This window comes from Vanellus vanellus, assembly GCF_965231255.1.
Source record: "Vanellus vanellus genome assembly, chromosome: 1".
In the NCBI taxonomy this organism is placed as follows: Eukaryota; Metazoa; Chordata; class Aves; order Charadriiformes; family Charadriidae; genus Vanellus; species Vanellus vanellus.
The window spans coordinates 55,472,761-55,496,812 of NC_138905.1; the positions used below are offsets into that span (position 1 = coordinate 55,472,761).

The following is a 24,052-nucleotide window of genomic DNA, read 5'->3' on the forward strand; positions in this document are numbered from 1 at the left end:
TTTTTAATATTTGGCAGCTAATGCTGATCTAGTCATAAAATCAGTCTTATGGCTAAGTTCATAGAATAGCCCAGGTTGGAAGGGACCTTGAAAGATCATCTGGTTCAGCCTTTCTTGGGAGGGGGAGCCTAGATGAGATTATCTAGCACCCTGTCCAATTGCATCTTGAAAATCTCCAGCAATGGGGATTTTACTGCATCTCTGGGGATGTTCTTCCACTGAATCATTGCTCTCACCTTAAAAAAAAAAAAAAAAAAAAAAAAAAATTACTTCTTGCATTGAGACAAAAGTTACTCCTCTTCATGATTCTTTACCCACCAACTGATTTCAGCCAAACTGTAAAGGTATAGAAACATTGAAGTTGGTTCTTACAAGCTTTGAGAGACTTGCTAGTTGAATAGAAGTAGGAGGAATCTCAAGTTAGTGTTCCTACTGAGGTAGAGGCAGGGCTCTTGTACAATAGCTTCTGTTCAGTAGCAGTCAGGTCATCAACTGGCACACGTATAACTTTGGACAAGCCGGAGGAGATGCTTTCTTTTCTCTCCTGGAAGAGTTCCAAAGCTTGTATTGACAAGAACAAGTTAAGCAGAACTGGAATAATCTCCTATTTACATAGTTTTGTTTGTTATTTTTTTAATGTGAAAATATGTAGAAAAGACTTCCTGATTTTGTGTGTATGTATGGTTTTTTTCTGCCTGCTTATTGTTTTTTCTTACTCATGACCATTTTTTTTTTAAGGTAGGCTGCAATGCTATCAACAGAAATAAAGCTTTTTCACTTTGTTCAAGATTAATATTTGATATCTGGGTTGAAGATAGGTGTGACTGCAGGTAACTGGCAAAAGGAGAATCATCTAATCCAAACTAGTTTGCTGGTAGGTGTGTTTGGAATGCTGTGCTCCAGACGTCTCGTTTGAAGTGTGTCCCCAATGGTCATATCGGTCATTGGATACTAGTTCTCCTGATACAGGAAAGCTGCATCGGATTTGAATTACTGTATTTATAGGTGACTTTTGGCAACTTAGTATAGCTACATTATAGTTTGCTTAGGTTAGCTTTTTTGTTTTGTTGATTTTCAAATTATGTTGGAAGTTATAAACTCTAGAAGTTATTTTAATCCTTAGATACTAAAGGCTGATAAGCTACACAAGAAGGTACATTTATTATTCGTATTTACTGTGAAGTTATACTCTACTATGTAATAAAAACCCACAAATGATTACTTGTAAGCTGTCTTTAATACTTACTGAAGAGGTTTAGATAAGCAAAAACTCCCAGTTGTTTGGTATATGCCAAGCAGAACTATGGTTTGGAGGGGTTATTCTGTTCATTTTTTTCCTAATATGATTTCTGGAGTTTTTTAAATTTTATTTTCAGGAAAGAATAACACCAGGGAAATCAGTTTTCTGTCTTTGTTGCAAAAATGATTGGAGGGGGAAAGGAGGGAAACGCTTTAATGCTGTCAACCTCTGTTAAAGATTAGAAATTTTCGTTTGAGTTTTGGAATAATCTGTGACCCCTTAAGGGATTACTTCTCCCTGTTGGTCCTTGTCACAAACGACTGTTCTCTTTGATTATCAAATGCAGGCACGTGAATTTTGCAAATCGTGTTTTATGTAAGATGTAATTATTTTTAGGCTAAGCCATTTCAAGCTTCAATAGTTATATTCCCTTAAGGATACTCTGGCACACTAAACATGGATTTTTCTCAGCAGTCTGACCTCTTTAGTTGATGCAATACTCAACTTTGTGATGATGACACTTTGTGTTTGTTTGGGATAACTGAATATTAAGTAGAGCCATCCAAACCAGCTGTGGGTTATAAATATACTCTTCCTTAATTCATTTTCCTGTTACGTTTAAAATAGATACCAAGTCACTAAACTAATGGATAATCCAAATAGATGAGTGAGTAGAGAATTTCCACAGAAAGTGATGCAACTCAAATGTGTGTAACTTTGGCTTCATGTGACCAGGAAAACTTGAGAATATTATGGAATAAAATTTGTCATCCAATTTAAAGCACCAAAGTAATGTTTAGTAACAACATACTTCATTACCGTAGGGTCAGTTGGCAAAACCTTAGTGTGTGTATATACTTATATGAGCCACCACAAATATTTTTTTCTTTTTTTAAATTGAGAATAAAATGTTTATTGCAGGATGTTCACTGAAATGTTTTTAAAGAGATGGGATAGTATGGGTTTCCATGTTTTCTATACTAATACTTAACAGTATTAAATTCATAATACTGAGTATAATCAACATCTGTTATCTGTAATTTGGTACATAAGTCTGGAAATACTTAAATAAAATTTCACATTAGGAGCTTGGTGGTGTCCATAGAGCAGAGTCAAATTTTGTTTCCCTTTCTTCTTAATACTCTGTCCAAAAGTAGTGTGTGTTTCAGGGTCCCTCTACCACTGTATCATCTAGTACAGACCAAAACCAGGAATTAAATTAGATCTTTAATCTGCTTCTTTACAGTACGTTATTTTTGAAGCCTTCAAGAAATAACTATATATTATTATATATGTAATTAATATTATTGCACCTATTGCTTTTACGTCAGAGGAGTAAAAATAATTTAAAAATAATTAAGACTACCTACACTTGAAGACATCAAATGTATTTAATTGTGGAAACATCCTCCTTGCCCTGTCCCTAAAAAGTGTGAATAACCAGATGAAGCTGACTTTATGGGACACCTGTAGTGCTCCATCAACCTCTGGAAGGTCTGCTTGTCCATTACAGCAAGTCCTTGACTCCTACATCTACACTCGGGAAGACCAAGGCTGTTCTGTTGCACATTCTGGTGCAGCAGCACTGGTGTTGCTATGATTGTTTTCTCAGCCAGTTCAAGGGGCTGAGTTTACCAAAGCACTGATCCTTCTAAATAGGTATCTGGAAGTTAAGCACTGATCTAGCTCAGTGCTGTAGTTGTACAGATAATGTAACTTGGTACCGAAAGTCTGGTTGGTACACAACAAACTAGTCTTGAAGCTGTTTTCTGTTCCCCCTTCTGCCCCTGTCTTGGGCTGGATTAAGTGTTAAAAGCAGCCACATGGTTAAGAGCGTCAGACAACTGATGGTTGTTTTTTTGTGGTTTTTGTTTTTTACTTGCTGGGTTGTTTTGTGTTTTCTGGGTTAAGCTGAAAAGGTTAGCTTCAGCGTGGCTGAGAGGTCCCTGATCAGAATTCACATGCAACCTCACCAGTGCTTGCATCATATTCTTGCTTCATTTCATCCTTCATATGCAAACAGGACTGCATACTGTGTAATGTAATCTCAAAACACTTTATGTGGAGTGGATGCAATTTTGTTATTAATGTGCATTCAAAAACGTTGATTGGAAGAATACAATTTTAATTTTTTTAAAAAAAACAAGTACTAATGATTTTCCCATCAACTTTCAGGACATTCCTCTGGTCCGACTTTGCTATTGTTCAAATATATTTGTTTCTCAGAGTATATAACTGAGTTGACATGAGCATATTGGCACTAGGTGTAAGTCGGCACCTCGGAATCAACAGGGCATATCATGCTTTGCTGCTTGTTTAAGGTGCTGCTGATGCAACTAAATAAAACTGTGCCACTTACAACTAGTGTGACATTATTTCAAATTTATACCTATTTGCGTTGAATTTTAAAAGTGTGGCACAAAGATACTAATGAGAGAAGTCTTTTATACAGTAACAATGAAATCTAAGATATTGCATTTGGTCTTAAAACAGCTCTGGCAAACGAGTATAGCAAGACCGTAAGTCTACCGACTATGCAGAAAGTATAGTGAGAAAAGGGGGTATATCAAAGGTTTTAGAAAGGAAGAATACAGCAGGAGTCAATACCTTTTCAAGTTACTTTTTGTCATCAAAACCCCTTTCAAAACTAGTTCTGTTGTTCTTAACATTTATTTCCATGATTGGAAGTATGTAAAGAAACCATGTTGTGTTTTCTACTTTCTGCTTCCTGTTCCTTGGTCACTTTAGCAAAGAATTAATTTAAGTCTGGCAATCTAGGTCTGCAGAGCTTGTTGAAAAATGCTTAAGTTGAAGAATCATCTATGCTATGGTTGCTTATGTGTTTGATTATGAAACATTTAAAGTGCAGTTCGGGTAATACCTTGGGTAATTTTTCTTACAAGTCTTTACAAGTTTGAGATATGTGACAAATCTTTGCCTAGCCGCAAATACAGAAAAATAATTGTCTGCCCATTGAACCAAGAGAATTTAATCTGCCACTGTACACTTTTACTAGAGTAAATAAATCTTATTCTATTGTATGCTCGGTATAATAAGAAATTGACTGCCATATAAATGTATTAGAGAGTGACTGCTTATCATTGTAAAAATGTGAATTACCTGCATTATCTAGGGTTCTTAGCATATTAATACAGTGGGTTACCAGCACTGAAAACACACTTTTTGATTTTTCTCTTGTATCTAGTAATGAATAGAGCGTTAGGTTGATAAGGTTGTTTTTCAGTTCCCATCCTTCCCCAGCCTTAGTTTCTTTTGGAAAGCATTTAGCCTCTAATTAACGAGTAACCGTTTTGTGGGCAGATGGGCACAGTTGCTACTAAAGTTTATTTAGCTAACATCTGTGGAGTAAGCTAACTTTCTTTGAAGAAGGATGTGTATGACAAATAGTTTTAACAGTAGGTACGGATAATAAAGTTCTGGTAAATTGTAGCTTTTGCAGGAAACTTTGTGGTGTTTGGTGTGTTGCTGTATGGTTTTTTTTCTTCTGATGTTATTTTGAATATTTCTCATATGCTGGGGTTTTTGTCTTTCTTCACTTTAACCTTCGTATTGGGATTTCTGGTTAATTTTTGTGATTCTGTTTTCTAGAGTCATTCAAAACCTATCCGCTGTTGTTAGTGGTCACTCTGACCACCTGCATTGGCCACCTTTCTTCCTTTTCTCCTTATTTAATTGTGACAGCCTTATGTATACCTTATGTGTCAGATAGTGCTTTACAGGCTGCCAAACACCTGGATTAGGCAGCTGTACACATCCCATATGCATTGGGTGCTATTCTCATCCATCTCATTATGTTGGCTTTCACCTGCCTTTAACCAGTTCCATGAAACAGAAACACGGGGGGCACATGTACAGGAAGGTGTCCAGGCGAGTTTTGTGGGGGATAGAAAAGTGTGGAAACCTCTTCCTTCTGCTGCAGTCGGAAGAGTTTATGCAATCAGTTTGGTAGTACTGAAAATCAAACTTGTGTGGATGATATGTGCGTCGTAGGTTGAAAACGGTAATACGCTGTACATGTGGATCATTCCTGAAAATATTCATAATAGAACACGTATTTACATAATCATTTTTGAATTGTGTGGTTTACTTACCCCATTTTGTATTTAATTTTTATTCTCAAGACGCCTTACCTGTTTACGGAGTTTCTTGTCTTGGTTCAGCCTGCTCACCTTTCCAAATCCCATGCTGGCTTTAGTTTGAGTGCACAAATTGTACAGGTGTGTGCCTGGCGAGTTGTGACTTACCAAGGGGTGACTCAGGAGCCAAAAAGGAAGTCTTTAACTTCAGGTGTCAGAGTCCACATTTAATAACAATTCAATGACACGTGTTGCGGATGACTCAATTTTCACGTCACCAAAGTGACATGGGATATTAAACAAGAGTAAGAAAGATGGTTTCTGTTCCTGCTTGCTTAGAAATGGAAGGTGAGAAAGAAGTTTATGGTTTGATTTGAACAGAGAACGACTTCAGAAGTTACCTTTGTTCTATTTTAAAAAGACCCACCAAACCACACAGAACCCTGGGGGAGCCAAGTGTGCCACACCGCCACATAACGCCTCTACTTTTCGCACAAAACTTGGAAGACCGGGTCTCCCTTCGTTCCTCGTGTTTGCAGCTCGTGTTTGGGCTGCTCCTCTCCACCTCCTGCACAGCGGCCGCGTCGCGGCTGCACGTTTCGGGCGGAGGAGGGCCCGCACGGCACGTTCTCAACCGTGCGCCACGTCACCATCGGGGAGGCGCTCTGTCGCGCCCCGGCTGGGTGACGCACCAGGGCGCCCGTTCTATTTTTAGCCGGTTGCCGGGCAGATTTGCACAGGCCTCCTGGGGTGGCTCCACCTCGCTGTTGCGGAGCGGTTTATGCAAAGTAGCTCTCCCGCAGCCAATCCCGAGCGGGTATGCAAATTTGCCGCAGTCCCCGGCCATCCGGCAGGGGAAGGTTGGCTGTGCCGGGCCGGGAGCTGGGGAGGGGGCGAGGTGGGTGCGGGGGCCCCCGCCAGGCCCCTCTCCGACGCCCACAGGCAGAAAAATTCATCGTTTCACGGGGGTTATAGACAAATAGCCCCCAAAATCTAAAGATTAGGAAAAGTCCCTACCGGGCTTCAATTAGATGAAATTTTATGAAACAGCTGTTTCCTTCACGTACTGCAGACTTGCCTCCTCCGGTCTGAGGTGGGATTCAGCAGTGACCTCTGTGTGTGGAAGGACTGGTCCGAGCAAGGAACAAGGTTATCTTCCCTAGAGGAAATAATGATAACACTTCATAAAACAAGAGGTTCCCACAGTCAACTAATCAACTGCTATTTTAGTTCCATTTTAAATTGTTGCTTTTTTTGTTACTGAGAAGATGCAATCTTTGCAAAAAAAATATCTAAAAAGCGATGCATAGATGGCAAACAGTAGCATTTTGATGCAGGATCACCGTTATTGTTCTAAGTTTTCTTTTCACTTTCGTTTCTTCTGGCATTTGAGAAGCTACCGCAGGGGACCACTGTTGGCATCAGTCGCCTCACCTCTGAAGTCTGATGTCACCATGTTGCAACTATTTGAACCAAAATATGTAATATGTGAACTAGTTTAGAAAATACTTTACATACAGAATGTTAAAGGTAAATATAACATTTTTTTCATTAGAATAGTGTTGTTCTGCATTTTATCTAACAAGACTTGTAAAAAGATCTGCCTTGAAAGGATGCAGTTCTGTAGAAATTAGTGATACCTTCTTACAGCTGTAGCCTGTTGAATTTTCACTTGAAATTTCACCTATAAAAGGAAAAAATACTGTGTTTTATAACACACAGAAAAGCCTGAGCATGACTAGAATATCTTGCGGGTTTTTTTTTTTTTTAAGGATTTTTTTTTCGCAGAGTTTCTCATATATTTTGGTCTGCATGCACATGAACAATTAATTTGCGTTGCTCAGGTTTTAAGTTTGAAATACCAGAAGTCGGATAAGTTTTTTTTAGTTGTGGATGTGTTCTGGCAGTTAGTGTGCACTTCTATGGAATTATTAGCTCCTCCTCATATTTAAGGATAACGGTAGCTGTTTATCCTGTGCCAAAGATGGAACTGCAGTTTAATATTTAAACTGTATATAATAAAAATATTCCACAAATGTATCTTAATGCACAAATTCAACTTTACATAAAACTTTAGTAAATCCATTTTTTTTACAGAAAAACATCTGTAAGAAAGATTAATTTTGCTGTTACAGGCATTTCAAACAGCAGTAATTGTTCAGTGTTCGGAGATCTCATAGCTGAATTGAAAGTTATGTTTTGAGTTGTTGATGAAAGTTGAAATCTCTTAACACTGGTGGGAAGTAATAAAACACAGTATCTACACTGTTACTCTGAGTTACACTCAAGCAGTTTTACTGGTTTAGTGACCTAAATGGCTGTTAAAATTCAGTTTACAGAAAAAGACAAAACTTCTTGGAGAACGAGCTTAAGCTTCATGCGCTAAAGAGCAGGTGTTTCTAAGGCAGTTGAGTTGCTTGTGTAAGGCTAACTGGAGTATGTACTTTAATTAAAGGTCACCTAAGAAAGATTCTTGCTTGTTTGTCATCCTTCCATCTTCAAAAGTAGGTATTTTATGTGTAGTGGTCAAACCATTGGCATAAACCAATTAACCATTTAAGGACAATTCTGCAAAACCGCTAGCAGATGAAAGGTCTTAGTTGTATAAATGGACCTGACAGTCCTTTTTTCCCATGAGGAATCTATTTTTCCTGTGAGGCATCGCAGCCTCATGGGAAAAGAACTCTAAAATTACTAATTCAGTATGAGAAACTGGTTCATGAGCCAAAGTCAAAAACGGTATTATCCTCTGCAGGTAGAGAAGACACAGGACAACTGCTTAATTCACTGTGATGCCAAAGTGACGAGAGTGTAGTTCAAGTTTGTACATTAATTGTTGATCGAGTACACAAGACTATACAACCCACTTGAAACCGTACTGTGGATTTCCTCTGGTTTACCAAACCTGTAACTATACATGTGGGTGGTTTTCTTAGGCATAGATACATGCGTGGACTTAAATGTTTTACCAAACTGGTTCTTCAAAAGGCAGTTCCCAAGGGTGGGGGAGAATGACCTCTCCTGTCAAGTTAGAAGTCACTGCACTTGTGAAAAAACACTTAATTTTTATGCTTCTCTTGGGACACTAGAAAAGCACGGGCAGCGCACAATATTTGAAGAAAATGAAGGGTTACCAGCTGTGATACTCGAACCTGGTTTGGACCTCAGCAGGTTTTTGATTCAACATTTAACATAACAGAAATTCAGTAGTCTTAAAATAGCCCCAAAACACTCCTGCATCTTAAACACTGAATCTTTACTGTGGCCACGCACCCCCTGGGCACTGCACTCGCGGGGTTACGCTTCTGTGCAGCTCCAGGTCTGGAACTGAAAACCTTTAACTTTTTCTTATGTTCTTTACCAGCTCTTCGGAAAATCCTGTTAGTTTAACTCGAACCCACTCGCCCGCTCCGTGGGCCCCCGTGTTGGCGTGCGCGCCCCCAGCCCACTTCCTGCCGACGGCCTGCTGGGGCTTTGTTGCTGGGTGGAATTTAAGGAGCTGCCGTCTGATTGGCTGCTGTGCAGCTGCTCCCTCCAGCCAATCGGAGACGAGGCCGCAGTCTGTTCCCCCGCAGCGCCGAAGCCACGGGCAGCGGGCGGGCGGGCGCGTCCCGCGGGGACCAGCGGGCTCCCCCTCGGGTGCGCTGGCGGCACTACAGGGCTCTGCTGCAGGGGAAAATGCCGCCGGTTTCTTCAACCGCGAACCTCGATACTGGGTATTAAATGGGGGGGCGGGGGGGCGTATAACTTAAAGAATTATTTAAAAAAAAAAAAAAAATTGCAGTGGACCTTGTATTGCTGAATGTGCACTAGGTGAAATAGGGCAGGATGGTGACGTAACTTTTTCTCAGAAAATGGCACATCATCCACTTTGTTCAGCCAATACTAACGTAATTTTAGCCTAAAAGGCAGGAAAACTCAAATCATCTGTGGTGTGCTCAAAGAAATACTATTTGCGCTTATATATCCCCTGGTTTATTACATTTTAAAATAAAGGCATAGTTGTATGCGGATCTCAGTAGGCTGGTGGTGTGTTATCTTGCGTTCAAAGTAGACTTGTCTTAGGGGTAGAAACCCAAGTTATCAGCACGTTCTTACAGAACGTGCTGAAATAATAGGTCACAAAGGGTTATTCTTTGAAAATAATTTTTAAATTTCTGACAATTTATATCAATATTGCTATAGAGGATTTAAACTGAAAACTGTCTTTTATGAACCGCTACTTAAAAGGTAGGTTCTATTCACCACTTTCACTCTCCATCTAGAACAAAATACTTCTGTCCATTTGCTGCCTCGCCTTCCTTGATTTGGCTATGCTACGTTTTAAGTAGGCTCACGTATTCAAGCATTGATTTTCATGATCCAAGTCTGTACTTCCTCCATGTAGTTCTTGTGCTTTGGCAAATGTTTTGTGGTTGTGGTGCTTTTGGCTACCACTGCGTGCGTGCCAGGAACCCTGTGCCAGTGCTGTTCTAGACCGATGATACTATGCAAACCCCGTTGTGCAGTATTGTTTCGATTCCAGCTTCCCTCCTCCCTCCCATGTTTCCATGACCTTCTCTTTGTCTGCTGCCTGTTACCAGGCAGGATTCAGGCAGCTGCTTGCTGATTGGCTAATGTTTTGAGCAGCTCTTGGGCTGCTCATCTGAGCACATGATTATAGGCTAATCCATAGGAGCTAAGCTAATACCTTCCTTTGTTGCTTTAGAGATGCAATCTCTCTACAGAGTAATAATAATAAAGGAAATAGGGAAAAACTTTTTAATTGGCTGAGAGAGGAGTCCTTTGCGTGTTCCTAGCTGCACTGGCACATTTTGGTTTTTGCCATGTAGCACACATGCAGTCATGAGAAAGAAATCTCCAAGTATTATTGGAGGGAGGTGCCTAATGGTGTGTTTGTGTCTCTCATGCTGAAGTATATACGATTTCCAAGCCTAAAATGGAAAAGGGAATTTTCATAAATGATATCTAAACAAATATACACAGTGTTTGTGTGTGGTTGGTGTTTAAAAATTGATTATTGTATTGTAAAGCAAAAAAAAAAAAAGGCAACCCAAAAGCTGCCACCTTATTTATGGCATTTAACCCTTATACATTTAGCTCTACATGCAGGAGTCGTTTTGTGCTGTTTCATACAAATGTCTGCCTTTGAAATAAAAGATGTGTCTCCATTGGCTTGGTCCCTGGACCACTTGTTTTCCTTCTTGTGACTTGGTCACACGATGAGTGAAAACTGAAAATACCCAAGCATCAGATGAGGGAAGTGCATAGCAAATTTCGCTAAACTTTGTGTTGTGATGTATAGCGGGAGATTACCAGCATTCATTTAGAGCACTGCTAGTTTTAAATGTTTTATTTGTGCAAGTCGGAATTCCTGTAACCTGCTCTGGAGTTGCTCTCTGAAGGGCAACCTCCTTACCCCTCTGACAGACTGGAAGGCAGTATTTATTAGGTGGCTGCTGATTGGCTTGCACTGGTATGACCAAACCTGTCCGGACTGGTTACCAATTTATTTGTTTCTTCTGTTATTCGGCTCTCACATGAGATCTCTTACTTGGCTGCAGTGTGCTCCCTTGTGGGTATGGCTGGAAACACTTTAAGGCTGGTCTGCAATGATACATGATATTTAGCTGTTAAGCAGCATTTAGTGTTCATCTTTTAATCTCATCTACGCTTGTAATTTTGTCACTTAGGGTTGCTTTTAGTGGATATTCTTTAGTTGCAAAAGATTGTGGGATTGAGCTGAAAATATGCATGAGTTACTCAAATAACCATCTAACAATAGAATTTTATGAGAAGCCTTTTTTCGTGCAGGTTCACTGTAGAACTGTATTAGAGCTTTGTTTTTAAATTAGATTTTGGATATAATCCTAAAATATAAAGTAAATGTAATTTTGAAATATCAGAAATTTTAGCTTATTCATTCAGGGTTTTTTTTAGGAAAAAAGAAAGGATGCATCAATATAAAGGTATTCTGATATTTAATTTTTAAGACTGCTATTCTTGGAAAATTTAAAAAGAAAGTGTCCTTCGTTTTACTCTGTATTTACTGTATTTTATGTTGAAAATAGTAATGAAAGACTGCTTAGATGATTAAGGAAACAAGCAGAAAATATTAATTTGTTTTAAGTTATATTTTATGATTATTCAAGTGATGCAGTTATGAATTTGATTTTAAGTTATCTGTGAACATTTTATTAATCTGTTAGTGTGTCTTCTAGAAGTAGGATTGTTAATTTTGTAATATAAGAACTTTTAAATTCTGGGTAATGCTTATAAAAGAAAGCATTATAGTGCCAGAGATCAAACTACTTGTCTGTCTTAATTTTGATACAAAGGCCCTGTATCCTTGTACTACATTAACAGAATACTGTCGCTAGCTGGTAACCTATTAGGAGCTCTTGGAATTGTTCAAGGTTAGCCAAGCCTGGAATTTTCTGGGTTTTTCTCAATTGGCTCTACAAGCTACTATTTGTAACAGCTTGCATCCCGGTTGTAGGGGATTATATGCATGGAACGTGAGTATGATGATCAGTGATCTGTTACATGACAGTGATACTTTCAGAGCGAGGTGAAAAAAACGTGCTTTACATTCTAAGTTCTTGGGAAGAAGGAAGTGATGTGCTTTCAAAAACTGCACTCGCACTTCTGAAATGCTAGAGGTTTTTATATGCTGCTTCTAACTTCAGGACTAGAATTACTATGTTAAATGTATTCTTTTCTGGAGAAGCATGAAGATCCTGTATTTAGCATGTAGACATCTCTGAGAGGACATTAACAGCTCATCCGGAGTTCATTTTTATTCTCATCACATAACCATTTTCAGTCAGATCATTTTCTAAAATCAAGTAAACTGTTGTTACAGATCAGTGTCTTTAAGTGTTAGATTTTGCTCCCACTAGTGGCAATGCAGCAATAGACGATGCTGTTCAGAAAATCTAGTTCAGACGGGCAAAAATTCATGTCTTAATGGTATTATTGCGAGTATGTAGATAGAGCCGATATGAACAAATCTTCACAGAAGGTTGTCTGTTCCTGAGGTGTGAATTGAAGTGTTATTTATGCACCATCAGTTACTCAAATACACAGATTCTCGATTGTCACGTAGGAAAGAACTGAAGTAAAGTGGAAGGGAGTCTCAATGTTATGGTAATAGGAAATGCAAAACAGGGGAAAATATTTTTTTTTATAATATTGCTTTCCATTTTCCTTTGCATTTTTGTCAGATCATTTTAACTATGTGTAAAACAAGCCTTATAATTGTAAAATACAATGTGTCATGATTGTAAGGTTTAGAGGTTTGTCTTGATAGTTGAATCACAGAATAGTCAGGGTTGGAAGGGACCTCTGGAGATCATCTAGTCCAACCCCCCTGCCAGAGCAGGGTCACCTACAACAGGTTGCAATTGATGTTGTACCTTAGAATATATATTCATATGTTAGCGTAGAATATTCTAGTTGGGTAATATATAAACATTAAATAACTTCCTTCATAAACAAACTGTTCCAAGTATCTAGGAAGGATCCAGCAGAGGACTACCAAAATGATAGAAGCCTAAAGCATGTGACCTACGATGAGATGCTGAGGGAGCTTGAAAACTTTAATCTGCTGAAGAGAAGGCTAAAGGACAGTCTTAATGGTTACCTAAATAAAGCTTGTAGGCAAGGAGTGGAGCGAAACTTTTACTTATAGGCTGTGGAATCTGTTTTGTGAATTTTATTACTTGATTGTACAGAACCATCACTGATCTGAGCTAGTGTTGGCGATAGTCCTGCTTTTTTATCAAAAAAAAAAAAAAAAAAAAGAAAATGTGTACCCCACCTGAAAAGACAAAATGCACTTTATTAATGAATTTCTCAGCTCTGTGAATGAAAGTGGAGGGGGGGAAGATGCAAAATGAACTGTACTAAATATTTAAAATGCATCCTCTGTGTAATAATTTTGGTGTATGAGTGGTATCAACACTTGCTTATTTGGTGTTTGTGCAAAAAAATAAAATAATAAAGAGATAGCTGCCTGATTTATTTTCTTTTTTCCACTTGCTGTAATATATTTTAACTGCTGTTACCCACGTGAATTTTCACATGTTTTAAGAAATTTAAGCCATATCCTAGACAGGAGTCACTTTTGATGGTGTAGTAACTTCAGTAGAGCTAAATTCAACATCTTAGTTGCTGAGTTCCATTTTGTATATAACAAGTTCCTTGACTGCTTTCTGCTTCCAAACAACATCATCATATCTAATCCTTTAAAACTGGGTCCTAAAAGAGGACCACACGAGGGGAAAAGTACAGTTTAAAAATTCTTGTTTCATTTGTTTCCATCAAACAAACCAAAAAATCCATAAGATCTTGTTGTTTTTCAACAAAATTATTAACTTCATAGGTAATGCTGGATTTAACTATATTGATTTGATAAAGCAGACTTTTGAACATTACTTTTCTTATTTTTTTTTATATTAATATTCTTATTTTTCTTAGCATTTGCATGGGTGGGTGGAATGAATAAAATGATATGGAGGGCGAAACCATCAGTTTTCCTTGGAAAAAGGAAATTTTTCTAAAAGGAGCTACAAAAACTGTGGTTCTCATGACCACAAATGGTCTTAGTGAAATATTATTTCAAATTAAATGAAAGTGCTCTAAAAACCCAAGTTCAGTTAACCATTGTAAAAATATGAAGGATGAAGCAATAGACGATCCTGTTCAGAAAATATAGTTCAGACTGGCAAAAATTCATGTCTTAATGGTATTACTGAGAGTATGTAGATAGAGCCAGTACAACCTTCTGTGAAGATTTGTTCATCTGTTCCTGAGGTGTGAATTGAAGTGTTATTTAAGCACCATCAGTTACTCAAAGTTTTCTTAAAAGTTACTTGATATAAAAATCTTGTCGTTTACCCCAGTTGTTAATTCTATTTGAAACTCATGAAATTATGTAGTTTTAGAAAGATAAAATAAATGTAAACTGATGGACCAAGAATATTTCTTACTTTTTTACAAGAAGAGAGGCTGGTGGCTCTTACGTTAGCACAGTACCTGTTTCTAGCTAGAAAAACTCATGTGGCTTTGCTATAATAAAGCTACGAGACAACTGGTCTAAAACGTGTAGTCAGGATATAGTGTTATCGTGTGATGTCAGTGATCTTTACATGCACGTGTTTGTGCAGCATATGTAGAAACTTGTATTCACTTTTTCTGAGGACAAACAAAATTTAAGTGTGTTATCAGGTGTTTCTTTGTAGATACAGTTAAACCGTTTTGCTTTAAAATGTGCTAAATGCTACAGTCTTTCTTAGGAACGCTGTAATAGGATGATAGTAAATTGTTACCTTCACAGTTCTTTCTGAACTTTTTCTTTAAGGGTCAAGATGGATAGCGCAGATGAACCTCAGAAAAAAGTCTTTAAAGCACGAAAAACAATGAGAGTAAGTGATCGACAACAACTTGAAGCAGTATACAAGGTTAAAGAGGAGCTATTGAAGACAACTGAAGTTAAACTGTTAAATGGAAAGCATGAGAATGGAGATTCTGATTTAAATTCCCCTTTAAGCAATACAGACTGTACGGAGGACAAGAAGGAAGTTAATGGCCTAGTGGACTTGTGTGTTAACTCTGAAGAAGGAAGAACAGCTTTTGATGAAATTAGTGAAGCCCAAAGCCCTGAAAGTAGGGCAGGGAACATAGTCAATGACACAGAACCCAAACCTCCAATGCTGTCTCCAGAGAATGTTACTCCTGACCAAGAAAAAGGTACTGATACTGCTTTAGCTTGTGAGGCTGAAAATGGAGTGCTTGGTAGCAATAAAGATAACTTCCATGAAGAAAATAATACAAAAGATCATTTGGACCAAAGAGAGAATGACATCCCATCAGAAGGTGAAAGTAAATCAACCTGTGCTATTAGTGACTCTTCTGAAGAGAAGGGAGAAACAAATGACTTAACTATTAATTCTAGTTCATCTGTTGAGGAAAGGAGAACTGAAGAAATAACTGTGGAAGATGCTGTTGGAGAAGAAGCCATCTCTAGCAGTATGGAAGCTGACCAGGAACCAAAGGATAAACAAGATAGCACTGCAGGTCTTTCAGAAACCACTGTTCAGAAGGCGATAGATGAGCCAAGTGAGAGTATCTTGGACAATACTGACTCTATGGAAACAGATGAAATTATTCCAATTTTGGAGAAACTAGCTCCTGCTGAAGATGAACTGAGCTGTTTTTCTAAAAGTTCTCTGCTTCCAGTGGACGACACAGTCACAGATTTAGAAGAGAAAATGGACAACTGTTTGGGTTCACCATCCAAGCAGGAAAGCAATGAAAGTCTGCCAAAAGAGGCTTTCTTAGTACTGTCTGATGAAGAGGATCCCTGTGATGAGAAGGAGGAACATGCTGAAGTGATATTACCAAACAAGTCAAGTCTTCCAGGTAAGACTTTTCTAAATTGGTAGTTTGATCTCAGTCTGGGATTTTATTCATTTCTTAGAATGATGCTCTTGTGACATGTTTCTAAATCAAGAAGGCAGTCTTATCCACCAATTCTGTGTTACATAGTCTTACAGTTTTCAAAGATGGAATTTGAGGCCTGGAAAAAAATGAAAATAACTCCAAAAACCTGTCATCTTCGAGATCTGGTTTGTTTTGTTTTGGTTTGGTTTTTTTTTTCTCATAGTCTTTGCAAACTGGGGTGGGGTGGTGGGTGGAAGAAAAGGAAAGAAGAGTAATTGCCAGACACAGAACAGAAAGATTTGTGGGAAGAGAAATGTGCCCATTTACTGTTCTTGATGGGAAGAAAGGATTTCAACTTTCTTTAACATTCAGAAATCTGCTGTCCTGAGAGCAAGGACTGTAATGATATTTGTTCTGCTGACATCTTGCTGGATTTTTAATTCCACAGTCACATGGTTACCGCAGGTGAACCTACTTTTGACCTTCATGTCCCAGACCAGTTCTTCCTTGTTTATGAATAACAAACCCAACAGAGCATCTCCCCTAGTTGACTCATCAATTGCCTGTGTCAAGAAACTTCATCACACTTGAGAAACCACTTGGGATTGTGCCCAATCATATGACCCATCCAGTTAAAGTACACGCATGAGTCAGTCCTAAGGCCTGTGATTGTATGAGATGGCTCTATTGACTTTCTGTCCTTGATCAACTAGTCTGTAGTGAGTGTCTAGCACAACATTACCTGTGTTGCATTGCCACCTTCTCCTTGTCCACAAGCATTCAACTGGCTCGTCACCTGTCCCATGGCAAAGCTCTGGGCACTCCTCTGCATAAAGCACAACCACTCCTCACACTTTCAGCCCGTCTTTTCCGAAGAGACTATGTTCCTCCTCTTGTTTCTTGTGCTGCATTCATTTGTGTCCTGGTTCCGGCAGGGATAGGGTTAATTATCCCAAGGGTCTGGCACGGGACACAGGTATTCTCCATACCTTGTGACACCAGGCCCAGTCTATAGTGGGGAGCTGACCGGGGGAGGGGAGAGGGGGCAGGTGCAGGAAGTCACCGCTTGGAGCTGGCTGGGGCTTCCCGGTCAGGTTGGTGAGCTGAGTACAGTAATTGTGTTTGTACATTCCTCTACCAGTGTTATTGTTGTTTTCTTCTTTCCTTTGCTGTTCTGTTAAACTGCCTTTATCTCAACTCCTGAGTTTTGCCTTTTTCTTCCGATTCTCCCTCCCTCCCTCCCTCCCTGCTGGGGGGGGGAGGGGGTTGAACGAGCAGCCGCATGGTTCTTTGTTGCCTTTGTTGCCGGCTGAGGCTAAACCACAACAGTCCTTTTTGGTGCCCAGCATGGGACTTGAAGGGTTGAGATAATGACAGATCTGACCGGAGCTTGTTAAAATGAATTTGTTATGTGCATGTATTGTATTAGTTAAATAGTTGGTGGTCACAATGTTCCTTTGTTTATTTGCATGGCTGTGTTTGTAAATTTTTATGTCCTGTGTACTCCTAGTGATGCTGTTTATCACCTGTGGTGGAAACAGAGGGCAATGCTTTCCCCAGCTCTTTCATCTCCCTTTTCTCCTTTGGGCCAGATATAACAGCTTTTGAGAATTTTGAGTATTCATGGGATGCTCAAACCAGCATGGTCCTATTGCTGTGTCTCCTGAATGCATTTCAGGTCTTGTTTAGGGTTAAACAACTGTTTAAGACTACCACCCAGAGATCTGCCCAGAGGCTGGATAGTCATTCATGGGTGGCGTGGCATGTGGGAGAATATGGGCAGGTATCTAGAGAACTTCTCACCTCCAATGCTTTGGGACTTTGCCCTTGAATAACTACAGAACCCTGATAAAGTGATAGAATATTTGAAAGGAAGATGTTGTGGCTATTCCAGAGGCACAACTTACCACATTGTACTGAGCCGTGGCCAGTATCTACTAAACACTGCTCAATATTATGCAGCACCCCCAGGGGAAAGAGAAGGAAACCAAACCGGCAGGCACTGCAGCTGCTCCAGCCCCTGTGGCAGGCACTGTGGCTACTCGAACCCTGGTGACAGGCGCTGCAGCTGAACCAGACAACCAACCCATGCTGGTATCAGTTGCTCCTATACAGAAGAAGAAATACACCACAAAATCAATTTGCTCATTAAGGGATGATGATGACCCAGGGGCATCACAAGAACAGGAGGAAGAGGCGGAACCAGAGATAATCACTGGATCCCTATCCCTGAGTGAGCTGCGAGATATGTGAAAAGATTTCGGCTGACTTCGTGTCAAGCACATTGTCACCTGGATGCTCCGATGCTGGGATAACGGGGACAGTAGCTTAGAATTAGAGGGTAGGGAAGGCAAGCAGAAGGGATCCCTGTCTAGGGAAGGGGGCATTGACAAGGCAGTTGGGAAAAAGACATAAGCCCTCAGCCTCTGGAGGTGACTCCTGTCAGGCGTGAGGGAAAGGTACCCGTTCAGCAGAGATGATGTGTGTCACCCAAGCAAGTGGACCACAGTGGAATGAGGTGTCCGGTACCTGAGTGAATTAGCCATGCGTGAGATGATATATTATGATCCAGACAATGCACAGCTATCCACAGATCCTGAAGAAGTCCAATGCATAAGGCCTATGTGGCGGAAGTGTGTACAGAGAGCACCATCGTTCTATGCCAACTCCTTAGAAGTGGTGGAATGGAAAGGCGAAGAGGGACCAGCGGTGGATGAGGTAGCTGGCCAATTCCAGCGATATGAAGAAAGTCTCTTTTCCCTCCTCATCTCAGCTGTGGAGAAACTGTCCTGGAAGTTCCAGCAACTTGAAGAGAATATGTCCTACTCCCCACCTGTCCGGGGTAGTATCTCAGCTATTAGGGGCACATGTTTCTCTACTCAAGAGAGAGAATATAGAGGGTACGCACCAGGAGGCACCCTGTGGTTTTACCTGCGAGACCACGGAGAGGACATGAGGAAGTGGGATGGACAACCTACCTTTATCCTACAGGCATGGCTACATGAGTTGCAAGGAAGAACAATCACAAAAGGGGATCCCTCCAGGAAAAGTACCACTCCAGTTTCCAGCGGGCAGTTCCTCAGACAGAGTAGAAGGCCTGATCTTACCTCTGATCCTCTAGAAGGGACTTCCAAGTCATTTCTGTAACAAGTGAGTAACGGATACTATGATCAGGATTAGAGGGGCCCCACATCCAGCCAGGTGTGGGAAAGGGACAGCCAGGTTTATCGGACTGTGTGGATTTGACGGCCTGGCACATCAGACCCACAGGAGCTATAAGGCTTTAGTAGGCACTGGTACATGGTGTACCCTAATACCATTGAGCTATAGAAGGGCAGAACCCATTTGTATTTCTGGAGTGACAAGGGGATCCCAAGAGTTGACTGTACTGGAAGCTGGAGTGATCCTGACTGGGAATGAGTGGCAAAAGCAACCCATTGTGACTGGCCCAGAGGCTCTGTGCATCCTTGGTATAGACTACCTCAGGAGAGGGTATTTCAAGGATCCAAAAGGATACCGGTGGGCTTTTGGCATAGCTACCTTGGGAGTGGGGGAAATTAAATAGCTGTCTACCTTGCCTGGTCTCTCAGAGGACCATTCTGTTGTAGGGTTGTTGAGGGTCAAAGAACAACAGGTGCCGATCGCTACCACAATGGTGCATCGGTGGCAATATCGCACTAACCGAGACTCTCTGATTCCCATCCATAAGCTGATTCATCAACTAGAGACTCAAGGAGTTATTGAGCTATTGCATTCTTCTCAATCCATTTAGTAGCAGAATGCAGGCCACAGTTTGCTTTCACTTGCAGGGGCATCTAGTATACCTGGAATTGATTACCCCAGGGGTGGAAATACAACCCCACCATTTGCTATGGACTGATCCAGACTGCACTGGAACAGGGTGAAGTTCCGGAACATCTGCAGTACATTGATGACATCATTGTATGGGGCAACACAGCAGAAGAAGTTTTTGAGAAAGGGAATAGAATAGTTTGAATCCTTCTGAAAGCCGGTTTTGCCATAAAATAAAGTAAGGTCAAAGGACCTGCACAGGAGATCCAGTTTTGGGAATAAAATGGCAAGATGGGTACCCTCAGGTCCCAGTGGATGTGATCAACAAAATAGCAGCTGTGTCTCCACCAACGAGTAAAAAGGAAACACAAGCTTTTTTGGGTGTTGTGAGTTTTTGGAGGATTCATATCACAGATTACAGTCTGATTGTGAGCCCTCTATATTAAGTGACCCAGAAAAAGAATGATTTTAAATGGGCCCCTGAGCAACAACAAGCCTTTGAACGAATTAAGTAAGAAATAGTTCATGCAGTAACCCTGGGGCCAGTCCAGGCAGGACAAGATGTTAAAAATGTGCTCTGCGCCACAGCAGAAGAGAATGGCTCTACCTGGAGCCTCTGGCAGAAAGCACCAGGGGAGACTCGAAGTCAGCCCCTAGGGTTTTGGAGCCAGGGATAAAGAGGATATGAAACCTGCTGAAAAAGAGATATTGGCAGCATATGAAGGGGTTCGAGCTGCTTTGGAAGTGGTTGATACAGAAGCACAGCTGCTCTTAGCACCTTGACTGCTGGTGCTGGGCTGGATGTTCAAAGAAGGGGTCCCTGCCACACATCATGCAACTGATGCTACATGGAGTAGGTGGATTGCACTGATCACACAGCAAAATCCAATGGGAAACCCTGGTCACCAAGGAAACTAGGAAGTGATCATGGACTGGCCAGAGGGCAAAGATTTCGGAATATCACCAGAGGAGGAGGTGATGCACGCAGTAGAGGCCTCACTGTATAATAAACTACCAGAAAATGAGAAGAAAGATACCAAGTTCACTGATGGGTCCTGCCAGATTGTGGGGAAGCATCGAAAGTGTAAGGCTGCTGTGTGGAGTCCTTCATGACGAGTTGCAGAAGCTGCTGAAGGACAAGGTGAATCAAGCCAGTTTGCAGAGGTGAAAGCCATCCAGCTGGTTCTGGACATTGCTGAACAAGAAAAATGGCCAGTACTTTACCTCTATTCTGATTCATGGATGGTGGTAAATGCTCTGTGGGGGTGGTTACAGCAGTGAAAGCAGAGCAACTGGCCGTAGGCAGGGGGGTTGGAACTCTGTAATCTTCAAGGTCCTTTGCAACCTAAACCGTTCTATGATTCTGTGGTGGGCCCATGACACCTCAGGCCATCAAGGAAGAGATGCAATGTATAGATGGGCTTGTGATTGAGGGGTGGACTTGACCATGGGCACTATTGCATGAATGTGAAACGTATGCCACAATCGAGCAAACCAAGAGGTTAAAGCCTCTTTGGTGTGGAGGACGATTGCTAAAATACAGATATGGGGAGGCCTGGCAGATTGATTATATTACACTTCCACAAACCCACCAAGGCAAGCGCCATGTGCTCACAATGGTGGAAGCAAATGGCGGATGGCTGGAAGCATACCCTGTGCCCCATGCCACTGCCTGGAACACTATCCTGGGACTTGAAAAGCAAGTCTTATGGCAACATGACATGCCAGAGAGAATTGAGTCAGATGAGGGGATTCATTTCTGAAACAGCCTCACAGACAGCTGGGCCAAAGAGCATGGCATTGAGTGGGTATATCGCATACCCATCATGCGTGAGCCTCTGGGAAGACAGAATGATACAATGGGCTGTTGAAAACTACACTGAGAACCCTGGTCTGGTGGTCCAGACTCAGCTGGCTCTGATGCCTCTGTTAATAGAAGATTTTCCTCTTAATGTGTCCATCAGTGCTATACCTGTTCAGTAACTGCAGATTTGCAAGTAGAGAGGGAGTCTTCATTGTGTTGCTGGAAGTCAGTCTTACATCCTCCATTTTGCAAGTCTTCATTTGTTACTATTTTGAATATAGCCTTTATCTGTCCCTACTTCCTTGCACTGTGGGGCTTGGGTTTTTGTCTGTGCAGAGTCGTAGTTCATCCCCTCTTTGTCCATTCTATGCAGCTCATCTCTTCCTACAGCTTCTTCACTTTCTGACTCCTTTTAGGCAAGGATGGACTGTATTTTAGAGTAGGACCTTTCAGCCTGAAAAAAAGAGATGGAGGAGAGATGCAACAAAGGTCTGTAAATGCTAAGTGGTATGGAGAATGGATATTTGCTGTCTCTTCCTCTACAAGAACCTCATGCGTCAAATGGAGAAAAGCAAAAAAGTGAGAGGCAGGATCAAGGCATGGAAGAAGAGATGGTTCTCTGCGTGGGAGCTATGGAGCTCCTTGCTAGCAACACTGTGACTGCTAAAAGTTTCCCTACATTTGTCTTCTGTGGAAGAGGAATTTTTTTGATGGAACAGAAACCCTAAGGCTCTTGGAGGTCTTCCATCAGCAATTTTTCAGAAATCTGAGGAACTTCTCTGGGACCGTGCAACTGTGTTCTTTTCTCCTCCTTAATTCTTCCCTACTTGATCATCTACTGTTGACATGAAAGTGCTGAAGGTAGGATCCTGGGTTAGGTGAACTGTTGATTTTACCTAGTGCAGCTGTTGTTTTACCTAATCTATACACTAACAAGATTGACTAGATGAGGATGTCTACCCAAACAAATCTGAAGTCTGTCTTTCTCAGAATTGCTAGCACTTTGAGTGCATTCTAGACACCTTGATTCTAGGCTTTTCTACAGCAGTGGCATTTCATGCCCTTCAGGAATAGTTTGAAAGAGAACTTACTTGTTAGTGATCTTTGTTAAGGGAGTCTGAAGTCAACCAGCAGACCCAAGTACAACTTTTTAAGAATGAAGAGTGTAGTTAAAATTTAAAATAATACAGCTTGTCTTCTAGACAGCAGTGTTTGAAGAGAACTTCAGAGCATGTGAATGGCAGATAAACAACTGAACATGAACTTTTCTTCCTGTGTTGTTATAGAATTAGCTGTCAAAATTCTTGAATTCACAAATAGGAAAACGTTAAGCTTAAATGGCACCAATGAAACCACGCTTCTGCAATGCTTTTTCCATTTCTGTTTTTTTTTACTTCAAAAAGGGATAATGGAAGGCTTTCAAAGAGTTGCTGTAAAAAGTATTTCAGCATTTGGGAAACTTTATACTGGAAAGCTTAAAAGAACATAGGTTTTGTTCATCCAATAAAAGATGATGAGGTCTATAGTATCTGCAAATGGGAGCTGAATATATGGTGGAAAGAAGTTTCTTAAATGTAGCCGACAAAAGACACAAGTTCTGCATTGTTGTTCCACTGGATTTTGCAAACCAGATATCAGGCACACTTCTGTCCAACAGACTTTGAAGGGCCAATTAATGGATGTTTTGATTCATGAGTTGTAATTTTTAAGTCCTTTACGGATTTTTCAACTAAAAATGTAGTAATAACTAAAGAGAGAATATTGCGTTTTGTGTTTGAATCAATTAATATATTTTTTTATAAATAGGCAAGGGGAGTTGTGGCTAAATAATAGAGTAGTTTAGGTTAAGAGAGAGTTCAAGAGGTCTCTAGTCCAGTCTGCTGCTCAAAGTAGGGTCAGTTGCGAGATTAGACAAGGAAGCTCAGAACTTGATAAAGTTAGGTCTTAAAAACTTCCATTGGTGAAGACTGGATGATCTCTCTGGACAATCTGTTCCACTGACTGTCTTCACATTAGAAATGTTTTTCTTTTTGTCAGTTGGAATCTCTTGTCTCTTATCTATTGCCATGGACCTTTACAATGAGTCTGACTCCATCTTTTCAAAAGGCACCTTACAGGTATTGGAAATCTGTTTTTAAGTCCCTATTAAGATTTATTTTCTCCATGCTGAACAAGCCCAGCTCCCGTAGCCTCTTTTAGAGGTCGTGTTCTCCAGCCCCTTAGCAGTCTCTTGTTCCTTACCAAGAGATGGCATGAGTGCCAAGTGAAGGGCAATAACCGCTTGCTATGACAATGCTGGCTCTGTTTCTGTAAAAGTAGCTCAGGATGCTGTGGACATCCTTTGCTGCCAGGGCACGCTGTGTTGGCTCATGCTTTGCTTGCTGTCTATGTGAGTCCACAAAGCAGAGCTGCTCCCCGGCTGTGCAAGCCCTAGCCTGTGTTATTGCAAGGGTTCTCCTTTCCCAGGTGCAGATTTGTCCTTGTTGAGTATCCTAAAGCATTTGTCATCCCGTTTCTTGAGCTTGTCTAGGTTATGATGATTCCTTTAAAAAATATATGCATCTATGATTTTTTCCTAAACAAAAATAGTCTAATCCTGTCGTTTCATGGGAAAAATCTGTATTTCTGTTTTGTAATAACTTTTGTGTAGAGCGTGATCAAAGATTCACTACT

The 24,052-nt window shown here is 40.6% G+C and overlaps 1 protein-coding gene across 3 annotated transcripts in view; it reads left to right on the forward strand.

Moving 5' to 3' along the window:
- ATF7IP (activating transcription factor 7 interacting protein) overlaps positions 1 to 24,052 on the forward strand; it is an 84,887-nt gene that overhangs the window by 16,110 nt on the left and 44,725 nt on the right. For 2 of the 3 annotated variants that reach the window (XM_082499374.1, XM_082499376.1), the window contains exon 2: positions 14,702 to 15,761. In XM_082499374.1, coding sequence (XP_082355500.1) covers positions 14,702 to 15,761 — 1,060 coding nt within the window. Of the gene's footprint in view, positions 1 to 14,701; positions 15,763 to 24,052 lie in introns of all 3 variants that reach the window. The other variant, XM_082499375.1, reaches the window with a different exon arrangement.